General features: G+C 42.0%; 1 protein-coding gene across 2 annotated transcripts in view; it reads left to right on the top strand.

Moving 5' to 3' along the window:
- The first annotated feature begins 7,957 nt into the window (after positions 1–7,957).
- LOC308083135 (protein NLRC3-like) overlaps positions 7,958–22,855 on the top strand; it is a 36,608-nt gene continuing 21,710 nt past the window's right edge. For both annotated transcript variants that reach the window (XM_080425294.1, XM_080425293.1), the window contains exons 1-5: positions 7,958–8,098; positions 12,396–12,469; positions 18,839–18,912; positions 19,983–20,096; positions 21,927–22,040. In XM_080425294.1, coding sequence (XP_080281420.1) covers positions 18,887–18,912; positions 19,983–20,096; positions 21,927–22,040 — 254 coding nt within the window. In that variant the 5' untranslated portion in view covers positions 7,958–8,098; positions 12,396–12,469; positions 18,839–18,886. The remainder of the gene's footprint in view (positions 8,099–12,395; positions 12,470–18,838; positions 18,913–19,982; positions 20,097–21,926; positions 22,041–22,855) is intronic.

Genomic DNA, 22,855 nt, shown 5'->3' with positions numbered 1-22,855 from the left:
AGACGTTTTAGATCCTGTGTGTGGTTTGACACGTGGCGCTAGCCTGAGGGTCAACATTCAGTTTCTCCCCTGAGCAAGCAGGTAGGCTCTATTAGCTCAGTGGTAAAAAAAACAAAAAAAAACTAATATGCAGCGCTTGCGCAGGAGACCCCCGGTTTGAATCTGGTGTGAAGCAGGAAAGTTCCAGAGTGCAGCTTTAAGTGGTTTCCACAGTAATGAGTTACTTGCCATGTCGTTGCTGTCAGGTGGAATTAAACCTTGTATGTCCAAAACTGTTACTTTTCAGGATTCAGGTTTCTTTTTTAATATCAAAAATAGAAGATCTACAAGCTGAAAATATGAACACGATTTGAGCTTGTATTTTTTCCTAGTTGTGTGTGACACTGTACGACAAAGTAGGGTATTAAGTTACGAAATAAACACATAAAAACGTTCAAATATGGAGATGAGAGGTTTCTGCCCGACAGCAACGACATATTCCACATAATAAGCTTTAATCCTAGTCAGGAATCCTTACAAAAATGTTAAATGTTAAAACTCATTGAATGACACTACTGACCTGATGTTATTGTGCACTGCCTGGGTGTTCTGAACTTTTATACAAATCATGGCACTGGTGACAGCCAAATGTACCCTGTATGTACACTGTGTGCGTTGGCACTGGTGATAGCCAAATGTACCCTATACTGTATGTATGTGTACCTGGGGACGGGGCCATGAGGGACCAGAATGTTTTATGCCTATTTAAAAAAAAAGAGAACAGTACAATTCTGTATGTGGTTATAATGACTGTACTAATATTCTGTTGTATTTAAGTAAATAAAGTGTTACAGTAATGTATGTTTCGCGTGTTCCGTGTTTATGCTGACGATAACGAAAACATGTACACATTTACAGGTCACATTTACATCTATATAGATGAATTGGGGGGGGGGGGGGCTATAAGAATCGATGGAAAATGTGAACTTTGGCCAGGCATGTCATCCCTCGTTTTTACCTACAACCATGAAACCTGCCCTGCTGCTTACACGTATGCCTCTACTTTACGAGGAACACATCTGTGACCCATAAACTCCACTCAAAACATTAGACGTAACAAATGTGTTCAAACCTTTCATTTGAACTTTTATTGATAGAATTAGAACGTTATGAAAGTCGAGTGTGACCATGATAAAAACACGGCATAGTCTCGGACAGAATTTTTGCTTGTAACCCTATTTTGTAATTTATTATGGTATTTATGGTGTTTGACCAACACACTCCGAAAACGTAGCCGGTTGACTTTTTGTGTTGGTTTGACTGTATTGACTGTTTTACTGTATGTGTAGCCAGTCAGGAAATGTCCCTCCTAGGCTACTGTGGAGATAGACATGCCACAGCCCCTCCCACTTTTCCTGTTTTCCTAATTGTTTGGTTCACTATAAAAGCCACACTGAGCAGGGGCTTCTCCCCCTTCCATCCCTGTTATAGCAGGTTGCCTCTGCTCGGTGCAATGCTCTGAGTAGGTGTATATTGTAGATGATAGGTGAAAGTACATGTATGTTTTACCTGCTTGAGGCTGACCCTTTGTTTGTCACACTTTAGGCCCTGCTCCATAGTGACTCTGCTCTCCTGTGTTGTGCCTTCCACATGGGTTGTGTTCAACTAGAAGTTCTGCCCGCTACGCGGGCAGAATTCTAGTACCCCCCCCCTAACCCCGCCAAAGAAAATGTTGTTTGGGGGTACAAAATCATGGGATAAAAAAAAAAAAAAAAAAAAAAAACCCAGAGGGTGCCCCCCCTCCCCCCCCTTGGGGGTCCCTGGAGACAGGCCATGACCTACAGACACGGCGAAGGGAAACTGTGAAGCCACCCACAGCCAGCATGCAAGATGTTGCACATGAACTCAGCAGCCGCACTGAGGCGCTCCAACACAAACACTCTGACATTAAGCTTCACACAACAAACATCAGCGGCAAACATTCACCACAATGACAAATAAATTACGTCCGCGGGAAAATAAGCGAGGGCTTGCTTATTTTGTCTTTCCCTCCCTCCCTCTCTTTCTCTCTCCCTCTCTGTCTCTCTGTCTCTGCGTCAGCGAAAATTATGTCGCGCTGTTTAGCTGGCTATTCTCTCTCTCCCACCCTCCCTCTCTCTCCCTGTGTGTGTGTGTGTGTGTGTGTGTGTGTGTGTGGGTGGTGGGGGTGGGGTGGGGCGGGGGGGGACAGCCATGACGCAACGGGACTTTTGAGATGGCTGTTGGCAAAATAGGTTGACTTATTCGGATACATGCGTGTGACTGTTCGCCCCTGACGGTTCTCTGAATTTTTATTTTTAAATAGGCTCTGTCATGATTAATTGACCACACATATGAAGTGAAACAACTAAATTCTATCCAAACGATATGTTATAAGTGAATTCCGTGCCTCAAAGCAGTAGTTTGAGAGTGTTTAATAAGCGAAAATAAGAAGTGAAGGCACTCGGACAACCAACAATGGCTGGCGTTCGTATTTTTTCAGGCTGCGAACTCGCCACCTGATTGGCCAACTTTTGCTGTCAATCACAGAACGATGAGCGACGTTGCCATGTCCAGGTTTTGTAAGCGTGAAGTGGGTGTAAATTGGTTAGAGAAAGTGCGGCGACGCATGCGCAGTGCGCAGTGCGCAGTGCGCAGCTTTGTGTTTTTTCATGAAGCTGGTTGCTTGTTGCTCGCCCACGATCTGGCAACAGCGGGGCATACGCATGCGCAGTTTAACACCGGTGACTGATTTTCCCCGATTTTCCCCTTTCAGCCAGTTTGCGAATTGTAAGGTAGATAGTCAGACAGAGGTAATTGTCAGTATTTTGTTTGTATATAATAGATCTGTTTTACAGTGTATTAATGTTTATCATTTGTTTCTTTTGTAGACTATGACTGCCACTGCTGTTTTGTTATGTTTGGGTTTTGTTTTATATTTATTTCAGTTTTAATATTATTTCCTCCAAGAACTATTTAAGCTCTTATACTGGTTTTATACTTTTATACCTGACTAACTAGGCCTACTTCTCCAAAGCGAGTGACACCCACAACACGTGATGGAGCGACCATAATCTGGTAGGAGCTACCACCCAAATGTACATGAGAAAATGCACATTCTACTGCTCTGCCACCAACATGTGGAATTTGGAACAGCATCCATTAAAGGATGTGAAACACTGGTTTCTTTCAAAACTGGCCTGAAAAAGCATCTATCAGGAGACCACGAGGGGAGGGAAATGTAATTATATCTCCTTTTGCACGTACAGTGTTTGTATTTGTTCATGACATGTATTGTGTTTCATGCTATGTTGATGAATTGAATACATAGGACCACAATGGAAACAGGTCCCCAGGACGTTTTTAAGGAAATCTTTTGTCCTCTTGTTCAGGGGAGATATTTGAGTTTCTTGCAGTGCTATTATGTCAACTAGTAGGTGTCCTACCCGACACACCCAGGAGGGGGCGACCTCCAACCACTGACACTGCATGACTTGTTGCTTGTAAATATTGCTGGTTGGTGGTTGCTTATTTGGGCTTCCTTCCTAATGTTGTTAAACCATTGGCTCTCACACTTTTTCATGTCAAGGACCCCCAAATTGTTTGTCTGCTGAACCCTATCTGAAAACATGTTGTGCCAGGAACCCCCATACAAGATTTGTTTTAAGATGTTAATGTTTTAATATTTTTAATAGCAAGCTCATATAGATCTAGCAGATCTACAACAGGTCAATTTGCGGCCATTTTCAAATAGCTGATGTACAGTATATAGGGTTAAAGTGGTTTTGATGCTAGTAATTTTCAGGTGTTGTCATGCAGCCTAGTGGCTTCTTTTGGGCTTGTGTCTCAAATAAAATGTGTGTCTCAAAACAAAACACTGGTTTTTGACAATCATTTCTCATTCATAGAGACACACGGCCGGAAGCGGAAGGCCTACAAATTCACGCCCACTTTTGAGACAGCGCCGCTACTCGAGGTCCTTTAGAACAATGAACTGCAGCTCTCAATGCAATCTCTATGAGAGGCATTGTAAAATACCGTAATTTACTGGTTAACTACTGAAGCTGTTTTTTTTGTGATCTAATAAAGTGTCCCATTTGTTTAATTTATCCTTTTTAATGTCCCATATCTGCCATCTCGATATACTACCCACATATACTAATATATATAATATACTCCATCAGTATGTCAAAACCGCTAGCATCGGAGATCTAGAGTTTAAGTGGTCGCATGGTATATATGTCACGGACGCATCCCTTGAGGTTTTCAATACCCAGAAAACTGGTGAAAGTGGCCGTTTTCAAGATGTTTTGGTCATTATCTCTGGAACAGAATGTCCAATCTGCTCAGTTCAAAGCTTGTTGGATGCGTGACTTTGAGGACATTAAGCACGCATTGACATATTTTCGGGTTATTTGTTTTCTTTAGGGGAGGTGAGATCTTAGTTGCGCAGGCAACCGCCTGTCCTGCCTCAGTGGGTACGCCACTGGTCGCCGCTCGGCGCTCGTAAAGACAGTGATGTCACTGAAATGCGACAACTTGTCTATCTGCCGTCTCACCTCTGCTGTGTTAACATTATGTGGGTAACTCGTTAAAGTGGCAAATAAAAAAAAAGTAGGCTAAACTCTCATATCCTCTCATAGGGAATGCATTGGCAGGTGCAGCTGCATGACATCGTTCTAAAGGACCTCGAGTAGCGGCGCTGTCTCAAAAAGTGGGCATGAATTTGTAGCCTTCCGCTTCCGGGCGTGCCAAATTCCAATACCGAAAATCTCGGCTACTCGCTCACTCCACTCGGTCACTCCGACTTCGAACCGAAGTAGTCAGGGTCCAATTGTTCATGTGCTTCTTGGAGGAGGCGAGTGGAGTCGAGTGGAGTCGAGTGGAGGAGGCGAGGAGGCTCTCCACTTCCGCATTGAGCGAGTATACATCAAGTGTACGCTCGACCACTCTCCACAGCTCCTCCGCGGCAGACTTCAGCATCACGTGTACGTTTTTTTCCCTTCTCCCGTGACGTATACATGGTCCTCCTCTACATGTGGCCACACAAACAATGCTTGAAACCCGAAACCATGCCGAAAACCCCCCCCCCCCATTCGCCCCCGCCGATCACTCATTGCGCATCTCTCTCACACACACGCACACACGCACGCACGCACGCACGCACACGCACGTACGCACACACACACACACACACAGTCTAAATTAACTAAAAAGACGCAACAAGCCACTGGCTTTATTGCCTTGTATGACAGATATAAAGCATAATACAATTATATATTGTTATTATATTGTGCACACTTCTTCTGTCTCAAAAGCTGATAGTTCATTTCTCTCCGTGCATGCCTCAATGCAGTGCATGGACTACTATAAATTACTCTGACAAAGATTATGTTTAAAATAATGTATTGTATTTATATCATAGACTGAATTATTAGGGTGACTATATTCTGAATTCCCCAAAAGGGACACTTTACGCTATTTAACTATAGCCGTACTCATTCAATTCTGAACCGATTCTTCAAATTTTAAATTCTCTATTAGCTGTGAAGGGTCTTCTTTGTCTATCAGTCATGATTTATTTCGCCATCAAACAATAGGCTATCAAGCAAAATCACAAAATCGTCTGAGTTTTTTCTTTTTTCTTCGTCCCAGAAGTGGGGGGATATCACCCAAACTCTCAAAACCCCGGACATTTGAAGGATTTATAAAACCCCCCAGACAGCCTCCCAAAAGAGGACATGTCCGGGTAAAAGAGGACGTATGGCCACCCTGCATGAATGATGTAATTCAGAGTCAGACATACTCTGTAATATACACGGTGGCTGTTATAAGCAGCAGTGCCGTGCGGGACTGCTGCGGGGGGTGGGGGGTCTGGGGACTGTACGAGCAAAAGAGGGACGGGTCAGGATTTAATTCATGAATGTAAAAGTTTGCTCCTCCTGGCGCTTCGTTCACTATCTCAGGAATAAATGGCTTTGCACAAAATGTTAACTATAAAGATAACAATGTGGCCATCCACATTGATGAATGTCTATTCTTATATTCTGTATTATTCTATAGGCCTACCTGCATATTATTCTATGCATGTATATTTTCATCCACCGCTCTGGTCCAGCTGTTTGAGACGTCATAAGTGATCGCGGAATTTGCCGTCGCTTTGAAATGACGCTGAGTGCAGTCCGATCCTTTGAGGGCAACCGGTCGACCACTCCATCCTCGCAAATAATCCTCGGCTCCTCGCAGTGGCGGGGCTTAGGCGTGAGTGGAGGAAGCGAGGAGAGTTAGCGAGTGACCGAGCTTTGGGGAATGGAATTTTATAAGATCAGGCCATATATAGTTCTCAACGGGGGGAGGGAGGGAGAGAGAGAGAGAGAGAGAGCCAACTCCAATCCACTGCCTTAACTTGGTGCACCTTCACGTGAAGTCTGTGAGGACTGTCTGTCTGCCTGTCTGTCTGCCCCTCCCATGTGAAATGCGAGGTCTCAGACAGAGCCCTAACCTTTCTGTAAGTCAGCATCCATGCAGACTTTGGCAAAGGGAATTGCACAGTTCATAGCGTAACCAGGGGACTGAGGGGCATATTCCAAATATCAATCATTTAAATATGCAAATTGGTCATGCATGTTAATGTCAACAAACTTCTCAACGTTCTGAAAGGGAGATGGAAGGGAGGATATATAGGCTAATTGCTAAAAATAAGGGACACGAGATAAGAAATGAACAGTACACATAAATGATATACAGAATTTTTAAAAACGATTGTAAATTAATAATACTGCAATCCCTAATCTAAACACAAATTACAACAATTTAACTAAAATAAAAAATATGACAATAATAGTCAACGATCACAAGCATTAGCACTGACTATATATAAGGACAGCAAGAGTTTTAAAAGTGATGTAAAGATTAATCTTCAAAGTATTGTCCCATTCCTTTTATACCATTTGGAGCCCTTACAGCCTCTCACCCTCAAGCTCTTACCAGCTGAAGTCTGCGAGGGTGCAGGGTTTGAGGGTGCAGGGCGGACATTGGAATTGGGCCAGAGAGGGGTGAGAGAGCAGATAGAGAGGAGAGAGGATAAGAGAGACAGAATAGAGCAGAGGGAGTATTGCACCCGCTTCGAACGTTATAGCGGGTGCGCAGCTCCGCTAGAGAAGACAATTTGCTCAGGGTGGGACAATGTCGGGTCTCTGCTCTACATGTAAAATGTCTTGAGACAACTTGTTGTGATTTGACACTTTAATAAAATGGAATTTAATTATCATTTAAGGACAGCTATTATATTTATATAATCTGCTGTTGGTAGAAAAGGCCTGCAGTTTAGGTAAACATTCATTCAGTGAATTCAGTGGGTCTAAAAATGTTATTAATTTAAAGGGCAAGACCACTTTGGGTAGAGGTTTGGGTTTGTCTAGTTACCTTGCCATGATGTAACACCAAAGATGGACAAGAAATCAAAATAATTGCTCCATTGATTAGAAATTGATCATTCTAAATATACTCCTCATTGACTTGTACATGACATTGTACGGTAAAACAGCTCAAAGTCACTCTTTTAGCAACTAGTTTCACCATACAATGTAAGTCAATGAGGAGCATATTTATAATTATGAATTTCTAATCAATGGAGCAATTATTTTTGATTTATTGTCCACCTTTGGAGTTACATCATGGCAAGATAACTACACACCAGTTACCAAAGTGGTCTTGCTCTTTAAGGCTTCTTGTTTGTGTCTATTTATGAGAAAACAGACAGTATGCAAGATCAGAATCTCTCTCTCTCTCTCTCTCTCTCTCTCTCATCTCTCCTCTCTCTCTCTCTCTCTCTCTCTCTCTCTCTCTCTCTCCTCTCTCTCTCTCTCTCTCTCTCTCTCTCTCTCTCTGCACAAACAACCCCTCCCTCCTCATCAGACAGACGCAAGACCATATTGAAGCAGAGAGAGAAAAGATTCCAGTTGTTTGCTGTTGAGAAGAGAGAGAGAGAGAGAGAGTGAGAGAGAGATATAACGTTGGCATATACGCAATAACGACAGATGGCAAACAAGAGACAGACAGACAGAAGATGGACATTTTGCTGTTAAAACTTCTGAAAAGAGTGAGTAGAAATGTATTTTCTTTCTATCCTAAAATCACACCAATGGTGCATGTCAAGTTAAAGTAATAATAATAATGATAAATAATAATAATAATAACAATAAAATGTTAAATACTTGGGCTGTGAGTTATTTGCAAGGTTGACAACAGAAAGGAGAGACAGAGAACAAAATTGCATTTGAGTAAAAGAGGACAGACTGTCCTCAGTTTTGTTCACAGCAACGCTCGATTTATACGGCAGTGTCAAGTAACTGAAAATAGCAGATCTACAAGCTCACATCGCAACTGTGAAATCTACAGCTTGTAGATCTGCTGTATTCATCTCATAACATGTGATGCCATGTGACACCATCATACATCATTGTCACAATGGTCTGAAATTCTCCATATAAAGTCATCAGCCAAGAATGTGTTTCCTGTTACACACAGGAAACACATTCACACACGTGTGTGTGTGTGTGTGTGTGTGTGTGTGTGTGTGTGTGTGTGTGTGTGTGTGTTGTGTGTGTGTGTGTGTGTGTGTGTGTGTGTGTGTGTGTGTGTGTGTGTGTGTGTGTGTGTGCTATGACAGTTTATCTCAAATTATATTAAAATAAAACGTATAGAATCATGAGCCCTGTATGAGACGTATGTTACGGCCAGATTGTTGCTCTGTGTGTGCAGGGTGGTCTGGGTAGGTGTTTGACTCCCTGCCCTGGCCAGGAATAGACCCATAAGGGTCCATTTGGTTCCATGAGTGTACAAATGGAACCAAATGGACCCTTACAGATCTGTAACTCTGAGATGTGTGCAAATGAAACCAAATGGCTCCATACAGATCTGTAACTCTGAGAGTGTACAAATGGAACCAAATTATTTTCACACATGAACACAGTCAGACACACAGATCGTTTCTGTATCCGCTCTAGACAGATCTGTAACCTGCAACACCATTTTCACCTCCTCTTGATTGGTTCTCATGTCTTTTCACCTCCTCTTGATTGGTTCTCATGTTTCTGAACTGTGAATCTTTTTTTGTGACCAGCCAATGGTCTGAGAGGCGGAGAGGAGAGGGAATAACGTTTTTTTAAGAGAGGTCTTGAAAGTTGGCATCGGGGCAAAAAAAGGAATATAAAGCCCACTTTACATCAGAATATTTCAAGCATTACCAGTGTTTCATCCCAGTGAAGCATAATGATACATTTGCCCGTTGCACAGTATGCAACAGTTACTTTTCTATTGCCCACAGTGGTCTAAGTGACTGTAAAAGAGGTGAGTAGGTGAGTAGTGTGTAGCAATGCAACGTGAACTTGTAGATCAGCTTTTTTTTTGCCAACTGAATAGTGAGGCTAGGATTGATGTGGTTCAGACATGCTGAATAATAGAATGGAGTTTTTCTTCCCCTTCATCCAACACACACACACACACACACACACACACACACACACACACACACACACACACACACACACACACACACACACACACACACACACACACACACACACACACACACACAGTTTATTCAATACTGTACACATCTGGATATCATTACTTTTACACACACACACACACACACACACACACACACACACACACACACAGAGGAATGTTGTTTGTCAGAGTCACCCCCTCCCTATTCGCTCCCCCAGAATGTATCAACATCACTTCAGTTTAACCATTTAAACCCTCTATACTTGCACTGTACTTGGTGCGTTCTATCCTCCATCTACATCACATCTCTTGCAAGGCATTGTGAGCTTGTAGATCGGCTATTTTTGGGGAATGTTCCCCCTCAGATTAGGGATGCTGGGGTTCAAATCTAGTATAAAGTTATTTTCAATCAATCCTAGAGACAGTGTAGGAGAGACAGACAGTAGGAAAACTGAGAGACAGACAGTGTAGGAGAGACAGACAGTAGGAAAACTGAGAGGGAGACAGTGTAGGAGAGGGAGACAGTATGCAAGCTGAAAGGGGGACAGTGTAGGAGAGACAGACAGTAGGAAAACTGAGAGGGAGACAGTGTAGGAGAGACAGACAGTATGCAAGCTGAGAGGGAGACAGTGTAGGCAGAGCCGTCTGGGAGAGCATTTCGGGCGGTTTTGGGCGGATATTTCCGAGTTTTTGGTGGTTATTTGCGGTTATTTCTTTTTATAACTCTTAATAAATGTGATTCTGTTCATTAAACAAAAAAACAAAAAAAATGTTTTTTTGCGGGCCCCCCCAAGTGTGAGGCCCGGTGCGGCCGCACCGCTCGCACCACCCTTCCTGCGGCCCTGAGTGTAGGAGAGACAGACAGTATGCAAGCTGTGAGGGAGACAGTGGATCCTAATATTCCACTAATAATCAGAATGATGACTCAATCATAATACAAATGCCTCATGTAAACACTTCAATTGGAAGAGACTAGTCTAATGGGAAGAAATGTTGAATCTGTTTGAGAGAAGTGTATAGATATTTTTATATGCTGAAAATATTAGCATATAAACTATGTATAGTTAGAAAGAACAGCAAAAACACAAATAGCCGAGGACACAGTGTGGGTCCATTAAAAAAAAGGAAAAAGGGAGGAACCACTTTGCATGTCAAAAGTTATATTCTGATCAAATATTTGGGGTATGTAAACGAGGATCACTTTTATTTAACGTCCATGTAAACAAATCTGTGATGGGAATGATTTCAGTCTGATTGTAGAAATATTGTCATGTGATTGTGTGTCACAGTTGTTGCTGTGTGCTGCTCGCTACGTCTTTTGTATAGTTTTCACTCTGCTTTGTCAGTCTGGAATCCATTTTATGTGATTCCAGCCTGATCTCCAGAGAATACCGTAACATTGCACGGAACGAGTGCACTTCATTCCGTGGATAGTCGCCTCGGAACTCCCAAATTGCGTGCATATGTACGGCGAGTCCCACGGTGGGCGTAACCAGTCGCAACACGGAAAAACCCGGAAGCAGAGCAGTCCGCACAATAAAATTTACGATTCTGTGCCTATCGGTACATAACTCAAACGGCGCTGAGTAGGCACAGGCGAATGTCCCACCGTTCAGGACGGCAACTCGGTCGCCTTAGCTCCCTCGGTGGTCCTTCACGGGGGGACAATTCGCCTGTGACTGCGCGCCTCCGAAATGGTTTTATCACAAAGGCAGCGCCGTACCATATGCACGCAATTCGGGAGTTCCGAGGCGGCTATCCACGGAATGAAGTGCACTCGTTCCGTGCAATGTTACGGTAATCTCTGGAGATCGGGTTGGTGATTCAGACACCCAGGAGCCAAGGATTCTGATTGGTTTGTGGGCGGGACTAAACACTAGGGGGATGATGATGGCATAACCTTGCATGAGGAAGTAATGACTGACTAATTATTATTATTATCATTATTATTATCTGACAGAAAACCGTTCTGGTAGAAAGGCTTTCTTTTTTGTGATGTTAAGGTCTAGGTTTAGGCATATTATTTTGGATAAGGTTAGGTTTAGACATGGTGGAGACATGGAGGTTAGGATTAAGGTTAGGTTGAGGCATAGTTGTTTGTTTAAGGTTAGGCATAGGCATTGTTTAGGTTTAGGCAATTTGGGAGAGAAATTGGGAGAGACGAGCGGATCGACCCGAGATGCAGAAAAACAGGAAGTGTGGTGAGGTTCAGAATGAATGTGAGAGCTGTGTGTGAGGAGAATAAGGAAGACAAAGGATGACATTCCTGACAGGGCATTTATGATGAGAGCATGGATTGAAGAAGAATAGTAGCTGTGTTTGTTCTATCGTTGTGTCTGTTATAGACCGAAGGCATCCAGCTCCACCATGACCACATGAACCCTATCGTCCACATTCTGTTGAAAAGCCCACATGCACACGGACACAGACACAGACCTATGAAGAGCATGCAGTTCAACACTCTACAGTGGACACATACATACGTGTGTGTGCGTGTGTGCGTGTGCTGTGTGCACGTGCGTGTGTAGCTGCTGGGCTGACTTACAGTTTTCTTTTTTTGTCTTTGGGCTGACTTACAGTTTTCTTTTTTTGTCTTTCCTAGTAGGATAATAGGATATATAATCCTATTATCCTACTAGGAAATGGAGACATAAAAAGAAGAAAAGAAAACTGTCAGTCAGCCCAGCTACACACGCACGCACACAGTTCACTTTAGTTAACTTAATTTTTAATATATATTATAAAAAGTATGTTAACTAAGGTGAACTAACAGTGTCAGATTTGACTGTTTTGTCCATATTGTGTTTTAATGCGGGAAACATCTGCCTTTTGTCTGGTTCTTAACTCTTACATTTACAATTATTTACAATGTTGTCATTCATCAGACGCTGTTATCCAGAGTGAATTACTAAGGACAAGATCACAGCACCAACATGGATCCTAGTCAACCAACAACAGGGTAAAATATCTATTCAATAAAGTACTGTTTCTCAAACACCTTTGTTAAACTAGAGTCACACCTACATCGCACCGCCGATCTAACCGATACGCCCATATTATGAGATCTCTGTATCTGTCAGCCACACATCTGGATACCATTATGTTTACACCCACACACAGAGGAATGTTGTCTGTCATAGTCAGCCCCACCCTATACTCTCTGTGATTACAACATTTTGAACCCCCCCCCCCACACACACACATACACACACACACACACACACACACACACACACACACACACACACACACACACACACACACACACACACACACAGCAGATCTAGCATAAAGTTATTTTCAATCAGTCCTAATGGAAACGGATATTCTCTCAAGTTTTCCTCGTGACATACTTTATCTTAAGAAAAATAACTGTCTCCCTCTCAGCTTGCATGCTGTCTGTCTCTCCTACACTGTCTCTCCTGACAGTGTAGGAGAGACAGACAGCATGCAAGATGAGAGGGAGACAGTGTAGGAGAGACAGACAATAGGAAAGCTGAGAGGGAGACCGTGTAGGAGAGACAGACAGTATGCAAGATGAGAGGGAGACAGTGTAGGAGAGACATACAGTAGGACAGCTGAGAGAGAGAGACAGACAGCAGGAAAGCTGAGAGGGAGACAGTGTAAGAGAGACAGACAGTATGCAAGATGAGAGGGAGACCGTGTAGGAGAGACAGACAGTATGCAAGATGAGAGGGAGACCGTGTAGGAGAGACAGACAGTATGCAAGATGAGAGGGAGACTGTGTAGGAGAGACAGTCAGTATGCAAGCTAAGAGGGAGACAGTGTAGGAGAGACAGGCAGTAGGAAAGCTGAGAAGGAGACAACGGAGAGACAGACAGTATGCAAGGTGAGAATTTCTCTCTCTCTCTCTCTCTCTCTCTCTCTCTCTCTCTCTTTCTCTCTGCACAAACAACCCCTCCCTCCTCAGCAGTCAGAGACCAGATTAAGGCAGAGAGAGAGAGAGAGAGAGAGAGAGAGAGAGAGAGAGAGAGAGAGAGAGAGAGAGAGAGAGAGAGAGAGAGAGAGAGAGAGAGAGAGAGTGCAAGCAGAGGATCAAGTCGTGTAAAATAAAACACGACTTGACATTATTATTATTATTATTATTATTATCTGAAAGAAAACCTTTTTGTGATGTTAAGGTCTAAGTTTAGGCATATTCTTTTGGATAAGGTTAGGTTGAGCCATAGTTGTTTGTTTAGGGTTAGGTTTAGGCCTCGTTGCAAAATCACAACAAAATAATTGCACCTATTCACCTTATTCTTGGCCCTTTTCCAGGGCGGCGCCATTTCCATTTTCTGCTGCTTCATTCAACATCTAGTCATTTCCTCCCCAATAAGCTGCAGGTTTAATGCTGGAGATCAGTGCGTTGCCAGATTTGGAAAGATTAACAAGCTGCCAGGTCTAAGAAAACAAGCCCAAAAGGAGCAACTAGGCTACGTTTTATGACGTTACATCGGCTATTTGAATATAGCAGATCTACAAGGCTAGAGTCCTCACAACGTGTCACATCCTGACACGTTGTGAGGTTGTAGATCTGCTATTTTCAAAAATATATTGGGGGAAAAAGTGTTTTTTTCTGATATGGAGGGCATATTTTCAGATAGGAGTCCGCGGACAAATACATATTAATCTGACGTGAAAAGATGTGGGAACCACTGGTTTAAAAAAGCAAGGCCAATTAAGCAACTACACTTTAAGAACAAGCCCAGAGTTGCTTATAAGCAGACATGGCAACACTAGTAAACAGGAAACCCCTGAATTCCCTTGCTACTGTGGTTTGTTGAGCATTGCTATCCATTCAGCAATGATGTCTTTATGTAACAATGATGTGTTTATGTAACAATGATGTGTTTATGTAACAATGATGTGTTTATGTAGTAGTGGTGTCAAAAATTATCGATATAGCAATGCATCGCTATTCGGCCGTGCACGATTCTGCATCGATGGAGCAACGTGACATCGATTATATAATTATACATAATATATCCGATAAACCGATAACATTAATAATAGCTCCGATAATAAACTGCCCACAGAAAGTTTGGAAACTTAACTTTGGGCGATTATTTCTCCCCTTTAATAATACCAATTGGTATTGTATTTTATATTATTTTTATCGTTGATTAGTCACCTTTACAACGAGGTACAGCTTGTAAGGATTGTGCAATCGTGGAATGAGCAACACAGCTAAACGTGTAGGTAGCGTCCCCAATAAATGTGCCAAAACCCCCCAATATGCTTCAGTTGATAATCGCTCTTGTTTTGAGTGATCTGCCAGTCACTCAGGTGCCAGTCACAGGCGTGTGACTGGCACTTTGTTTGTTTATGCTCCAAGCAGCAGCACTGCCCCATGGAAAGATGGCACATTTGTCGTGCAAACATTGGGGGTCATACCTATGTTCCCCGGACCTATAGATGGGTTTCCTGTTTGTAAACATAGAGGATGATGCGCGCGCAGTGGCGGGATGAGCCTGTAGAGGGCGCTATTACCCGCAGCATCTCTGGCCACTGTACATTCAGAAAATAAATGGTCTTCACCAGGTTTAATGAAAGTAGATTAAATGATGCAGTTTGTAATATCTTCTTTACTCAATAAAAATGATTTGTCGAAAGTTGGATCTGTTTGTATATAATAGCAGCATTATGCCTATTATGCCTATAATAGCAGCATTATGCCTATCTAAATCCCGAAAATAACGAGAGAGTGAATGGCGCTTCCGGTTCGTTCTCCCCCGCGCATGCGCAGATCGCGCACTCTGCTCTGTGATGACGTCGCGCGGAAACCCATCTATAGGGCAAGTGGAAGCATGTTCCGTTATGCAGAGTGGTACCATTATTTGGTGTCAGTCCTGGTACCACTTCCAAACTTAAGACCAAGTTCTGTGAGACTGGTGAAGTCAAAGGAAGACAACAACCCAAGAAGACCGGTTCCTCAACATTGCTTCACTGAGGAACCATAGGTTTTCTTCCAGAGATTTACAGGCAAGATTTGCACAACGGTACCAAAGACAGATATCAAAGTTGCAGGACCCATGCTCAGGTGCCAGTCACACACCTGTGACTGGCACCTGAGCGGAACATGCTTCCACTTGCCCTATTGCAATGTTTGCATGACAAATCTTTCCATGGGGGCAGTGCTGCTGCTTGGAGCATAAACAAACAAAGTTGCATGACCCATGCCCTTAGGTGCCAGTCACACACCTGTGCCAGTCACCTGAGTGACTGGCAGATCACTCAAAACAAGAGTGATTATCTACAGAAGCATATTGGGGGATTTCGGCACATTTATTGGGGGCGATACCTACACGTTTAGCTGTGTTGCTCATTCCACGATTGCACAATCCTTACAAGCTGTACCTCGTTGTAAAGGTGACTAATCAACGATAAAAATAATAAAACAATACCAATTGGTATTATTAAAGGGGAGAAATAATCGCCCAAAGTTAAACATGGAGTGCCATGATATTTTTCAACCCTAAAACCTGATCATAAGGTATTATTATTATGTAAGGATTTTTTTCAACAAAAAAAAAGTGTACAGTAAGTGTTAAAATGTTGTTTTTATGTAGACACACCCACCAGTGCATTAAGTATACCTGGTTCTCACCTTAGCACCTCCTCCACCACCTTAGCACCACCCACCTGTCCTAGTCCCTCCTCCTCCTCATGCCCACACCTGTTGTGTTATGATAATGAGGGGGAGGGTGTGGGCTTTGTGATGTCACTAAAGCGCTGTTTCTCTATTGGCACATTTGACCCTCAAGGTTTCAGCCTCCAGGAAAAAACTCCAAATAGTCAGAGAAGACATAAAACACCATAAAAACACCACCGGGGGGCTTAATGAAGTTCTATCAACCTCATAGACACATGAAAAACAGAAAAAGTGCAAAAACATGGCACCACCTCTTTAATTTCCGAACTTTTTGTGGGCAGTTTATATAATTTTGTTTGTGAGCTGTGATCTGGATGGACTCTTGGTTAGACACCGTTGTGTGGAGAAGTATATCACCCTGTCGGTTAGACACCGTTGTGTGGAGAAGTATATCACCCTGTCGGTTAGACACCGTTGTGTGGAGAAGTATATCACCCTGTCGGTTAGACACCGTTGTGTGGAGAGGTATATCACTGTCGGTTAGACACCGTTATGTGGAGAAGTATATCACTGTCGGTTATAGACCGTTATGTGGAGAAGTATATCACTGTCGGTTAGACACCGTTATGTGGAGAAGTATATCACTGTCGGTTAGACACCGTTATGTGGAGAAGCATATCAGGCACCCCCCTCCCCTCTGAATGTTTTCTGTAGCTTAGATATCAAGTCATTCCCTGTAGAGGGTAGACTCTCTCCCTCGTGATGAAGCTTAAAGTGACTTCTAAGTTACACTTCTCCTCAAAAAGGACTTTATTTTCCATTCTCAATGACAAGCCTTTTATTATTATTGCAATTTGGCTATGTGCAATAACTGCTAGCCAATGTTCAGAGGCATTGTCAGTATTTGTTGAATTTGTTGAATTCCTATTTCTTTAGTTGCCAATAATTCAACTGTAAGCCAGTGTTTTGAGACATATTGTTATTTATAGCTACACAATTAATAGAAAGAAATTCTACATTCATAAATAAAAAGGTTATATGATTAAATGTATTCTATCTCATCCATATGAGCTCAGTCAGACAAGTAACTTTATTGCCCGGACAAGTGCATGGGAAATGTACTTGTCTGAAGTGCCTAAAAAACATAATGTCAAGCCCTGTGGTTTTGTTTTAATAGTGATGATGATGTCATAATATATTGTATTTGGTTAGGTCAAAGCTATGTTAAATCCACCTTTGCCCACTACTAGTATTTCTTACCTTAAGCCTTAAGGTGTGCGAATACTACAGATTCATATGCATTTAAAAAATATATATGTATGATGTTTTTTAATATATGGATATAAATTTGTATTTATTATCGGTTATCTGTATCGGTCTTGAGAATCAGGAAGTTATCGATATCGGTTAAAAAAAAACAACATCACGCACCTCTAATAATATTATATATAATATAATTCTGATGAAAAATGTGCGATGTTGTGCAGTAATATAGAAAAGTGTAGTGTGCATCGCCGAATCGAATCGAATTATTACAAGGTCAATCATAATTGAATCGTTACCTGGTGAATCGTAATCAAATTGAATCGTGAAGGCAGTGCCAATGCACACCTCTATTATGTAGGTGTTCAGAAATCAGGCTCAAATGGAAGCCTCCCAGACTGAGAAGTGGAGTGAAAAAATGTAAACAAAAGATGAATGTAGAGTCAGACTGGATTCCAGGCTAGGCTGTTGCCATTACAGAGTTGATTGTAAAGGACACATCATGATGGGTCAGCTTTGATTTGTCTCATACAGACTTGCTCTTCTCAGCCAAGGATGTTGAGCCGCCCATTGTGAAGATGTGAGAGTCTGGACTTTCTGTTGATGTTAGGATGGACTCTGAATAGTAACCACTCTCTTCAATGTGGCAGGAGAACTGTTGCACACTCACACACACGCGCACGCACGCACACACGCACGCACGCACGCACGCACGCAGACACGCACGCACGCACGCACACAGACACGAACAAGGACACAAACACAGACCTATGAAGAGCATGCAGTTCAACACTTTACAGTGAACACATACATATGTGTGTGTGTGTGTGTGTGTGTGTGTGTGTGTGTGTGTGTGTGCGTGTGCGTGTGCGTGTGCGCACGTGCGTGTGTAGCTGGTCTGACTTACAGTTTTCTTTTCTTCTTTTTTTGTCTCAATTTCCTAGTAGGATAATAGGATATATAAGCCTATTATCCTACTAGGAAATGGAGACATTATGTTTACACCCACACACAGAGGAATGTTGTCTGTCATAGTCAGCCCCACCCTATACTCTCTGTGATTACAACATTTTTATGTTATTAATTACAGAGTTGATTGTAAAGGACACATCATGATGAGACAGCTTTGATTTGATTCACACAGACTTGTTGTTCTTTTTTTGTCTCCATTTCCTAGTAGGATAATAGGATATATAATCCTATTATCCTACTAGGAAATGGAGACATAAAAAGAAGAAAAGAAAACTGTCAGTCAGCCCAGCTACACACGCACGCACACAGTTCACTTTAGTTAACTTAATTTTTATAATAACATATATTATAAAAAGTATGTTAACTAAAGTGAACTAACAGTGTCATGGCAGATTTGACTGGTTTGTCCATATTGTGTTTTAATGTGGGAAACATCTGCCTTTTGTCTGGTTCTTAACTCTTACATTTACAACTATTTACAATGTTGTCATTCATCAGACGCTGTTATCCAGAGTGAATTACTAAGGACAAGATCACAGCACCAACATGGATCCTAGTCAACCAACAACAGGGTAAAATATCTATTCAATAAAGTACTGTTTCTCAAACACCTTTGTTAAACTAGAGTCACACCTACATCACACCGCCGATCTAACCGATAAGCCCATATTATGAGATCTCTGTATCTGTCGGCCATTGTCCATGTTATGCCCATATATGGAGATCCTTGATGCCATCAGTAATGTGACAGGGTTCTGTCTGAGTCATAGTGACGGGCCGCGGTGGTCCCCATTAGCCAACTTTAATATAGGATTGTTTAAAACATATCTTATATTAGATAGATTATATTTCTTTACTTATGATATGAACTAGTGAGCTTGTAGATCTGATATTTTCAGTGCCCCCTGGAACCCCACTTGGAGAACCACTGAATTAAATAAAGTGATACGAAAACAAGTCTTTGCTACAGATGAATGACTGTAACCTTCTGTTAGATGATGCAGATGTAATTAATGCAACGTCTTATTGTTAATGAGCCTATGTTGTCTCTGATTCTGGGGTTGAAAAAAGTTCATGTTCAATTCAAAATGTATTCAGTGTTCATTCTTCCATTATCTTTTAAATATTGATTTTCAACACGTCACACACATCTGTATTGTAACTGTAACTTAACTACACTCTTTAAAGCCACAATCATTGATCCAAACATAAACAAATGAAGCCTCACCAGTCACCACTATATATAATAAATCAACATCTACAGTTGACTCATTTGAGCTCATTTGAGGAACAACACGAAATAACAAATATGCACGTTTAATTGTATTTGCTATTTTGTATAATTGTTTATCATCACACACATATTGATTTACATCGTTTGGAGTGGAGTAAAACAGACACACACACACACACACACCCACCCACCCACCCACCCACCCACACACACACACACACACACACACACACACACACACACACACACACACACACACACACACACACACACACACACACACACACACACACACACACACACACACACACACACACACACACACAGATAGTTTCTGTGTCCTTATTTAAATGTAAATATTAGTTGATGAATAAATGTAATGTTTCATGTTGGTTGTCATGGTGTCAGGGTTGATCAGCAGAGAGCAGAGTCTCCTGTACCCAGCTGTGTCTCCATTAAGAGTGACCACTCCAAGGGAGGATATATTAACTTCAAAGATGGACACCACTCCACTGATCAGAGGTCAGAATGTAAAACTATCACAATGTCTTATCTACGGTATTCAATTAAATCTTTAGTTCAGACACAGGTGAGATCCATATCACAACTAGAAAAAGTGCTCCTCGGAGCACAGGTCTCCGCCAGGTCAGGTAGGTTATTGTGGCCTCTTGGTGGCGCTATAATAGGCCAATGTGAAAAGGGTAACATTTGCTCCTCAACATAGTGTGAATGTGCGTGCAGTTTGACCGCAATCGGACGCTGCGTTCATGATTTGCGGCATTTTGTTCAAAACAAGCCACTACTGCAAACTTTAGATGTCAATCTTAGTCAATCAGGATGGAATATGAAAAATCAAACACATCCGTCTTGATCACATGACTATAGAGATCATGTGTACCGATTTGCGTGAAATTTGGATAAAATCGGAAGGAGTAATATAAAAAAGAATTGTTTTATATAAGTCGGCCTCCTGGTGGCGCTATAAAAGGCAGATGTGAAAAATGCAGGGCAAAGGTTTTTCCTTGACCTCTAGGGAGTGCGCTTACAAAGTTTTACACAGATCGGTGCAGTTATAGGTAAAAACACAAATCGGCCTATTATAGCGCCACCATGAGGCTGATTTGAAAATGTTCAAGTGGCATTTCTTCCTCGGCATAGTGGAAACATGTGTGCAAAATTTCAAGGAAATTGCATGCTGTGTTTATGATTTGAGGCATGTCTTAAAGCATGTCAAAAAATATGTTTTGCACAAATCGGCCTCCTGGTGGCACTAAAAAAGACCCATGTGAAAAATTTGGGGCAGAGGTTCTGCTGTGGCATCCAGAGAGTGTGTGTGCACAGTTTTAAATGTATTTCTCTTTGAAGGAGAAATACATTTATGTTTTATTTTAAGACAATGGATTAATGGAGTGTACGAATATGAGATGTGTCAGACAATGAAACAATCCAAATCAATGGTATGTGAGTGACTACAGTGAAAATGGTGCAAAAACAGATGGCATGTCATCTGTTGAGAGGAGGAAAGTGTTTCAAAGTGTCCAATAATCACAATGGCCGGGTTTCCCAAAGCGATTTCAACTGCGTAAGAGCCTCCTACACAGCTGCGCATTAGCAAAACCTTCGCAGCCTACGTAGTGCTGTCCTACGCAGCAGTTTCTTACGAGCGCCTGGGGCCCTTCGTAACGAATATATACAGTGAAATAAATCGATAAAAATACCACACGCACACACACTCACAAACACACACACACACACACACACACACATACACACACACACACACACACACACACACACACACACACACACACACACACACACACACACACACACACACACACACACACACATATCATTTATATAAAAGAATATATATATTGTACTCTCACGGATGATCCGATCATCGTATAAAAATATTAAGCATATGCCAAGTTAACTAAAGGTAGATATATGATGCTGAGATAAACATCTCAGTAAATTAAATATACACAGTAAATTAAATATACTTAAACTGCAGAATGTCCCATTTCACAAGTTTAATATGCGTACAAATCTTTTGAAAATAGCAGATCTACAAGCTCACAACACAACATGTTGTAAGCTTGTAGATCTGCTATTTTCAAAAGATTTATGCAAGTAAATTAAATAGAATAACATTCGATTGTGGGTTAATAAATAGGCCTACATATTAAATAGGATCACGTGCACATGTATGTGCGAGCGTGTGCACGCGCGCCTGACGTTGCGCTCTGTTAGTTTAAACATCAACAGTACACCACTTTCATCTTCATATTATAATGTAATCTTCATATGAATAAATGTAATGTTTCATTTTGGTTGTCATGGTGTCAGGGTTGATCAGCAGAGAGCAGAGTCTCCTGTACCCAGCTGTGTCTCCATGAAGAGTGACCACTCCAAGGGAGGATGGATTGACTTCAAAGATGGACACCACTCTACTGATCAGAGGTCAGAATGTAAAACTATCACAATGTCTTTCCTACAGGTAATGCAGCATCTTAAATGAGCCTGTTATTTCTGAATCAGGGGTTGAAGACACATCTAGAACAAATTAATTCATGTTCAATTCAAAATTAAGTGTTCATTATTTGCAGGGAGTTAACTGAAGGTCTGCTCTCAATATGGCTCAGACTGTGACATCATATACAATATAAAGCAGAGTACTATCATGATTATTAGAAGTAGGGAAGACAGTAAACTGTAATTTCCTGTATTTTGTCTGTCTGCTACAGCCCTTAAAGCAGCACTATGTAGTTTGGGGTATCAGTGGCCACTTTGGACACAAATAACATGGCAGCCAATGTCTTTGACTTCATTACCCTTTCTCTGCAAGCATGCCTGGCGAGGACGTGCTTTTATTGGACAGTCTTCGCTTTGACTGGCAGTTCTGCCTTTGCAGATGCCAGGATGAAACTCATTGTCCCCCCTACACATAGTAATACAGTCAAGCCCCTTGCAGGGACCCCCTGAGTCTATACATTTATGGAAGGATGATTGTTTAAACATGTACCTCTATAATTTTGTGGGACATAATATGATTGATAGTTGTTAAAAAGTTACATAGTGAGGCTTTAACACATTGACTGCCAAGGGGTTTTCTAGAAAAGGCTTCCCCACTGCCAGCAGGGCCGCATTAAGGCCCCTCAGGGCCGTGGAACTACACCAAATCAAAGGCCCCCCCTCAACATTAATCGGACAATATTGGGTGCGTTCACGCGCACGTGCGTTTGGTGCACGTGCCACCGCCAGCACGATCGGTGCTG

The sequence above is a fragment of the Gymnoscopelus braueri genome (genome assembly GCF_963280865.1).
Source record: "Gymnoscopelus braueri genome assembly, chromosome: 4".
Taxonomy (NCBI): domain Eukaryota; kingdom Metazoa; phylum Chordata; class Actinopteri; order Myctophiformes; family Myctophidae; genus Gymnoscopelus; species Gymnoscopelus braueri.
This window is presented reverse-complemented; position numbering and strand designations above follow the sequence as displayed.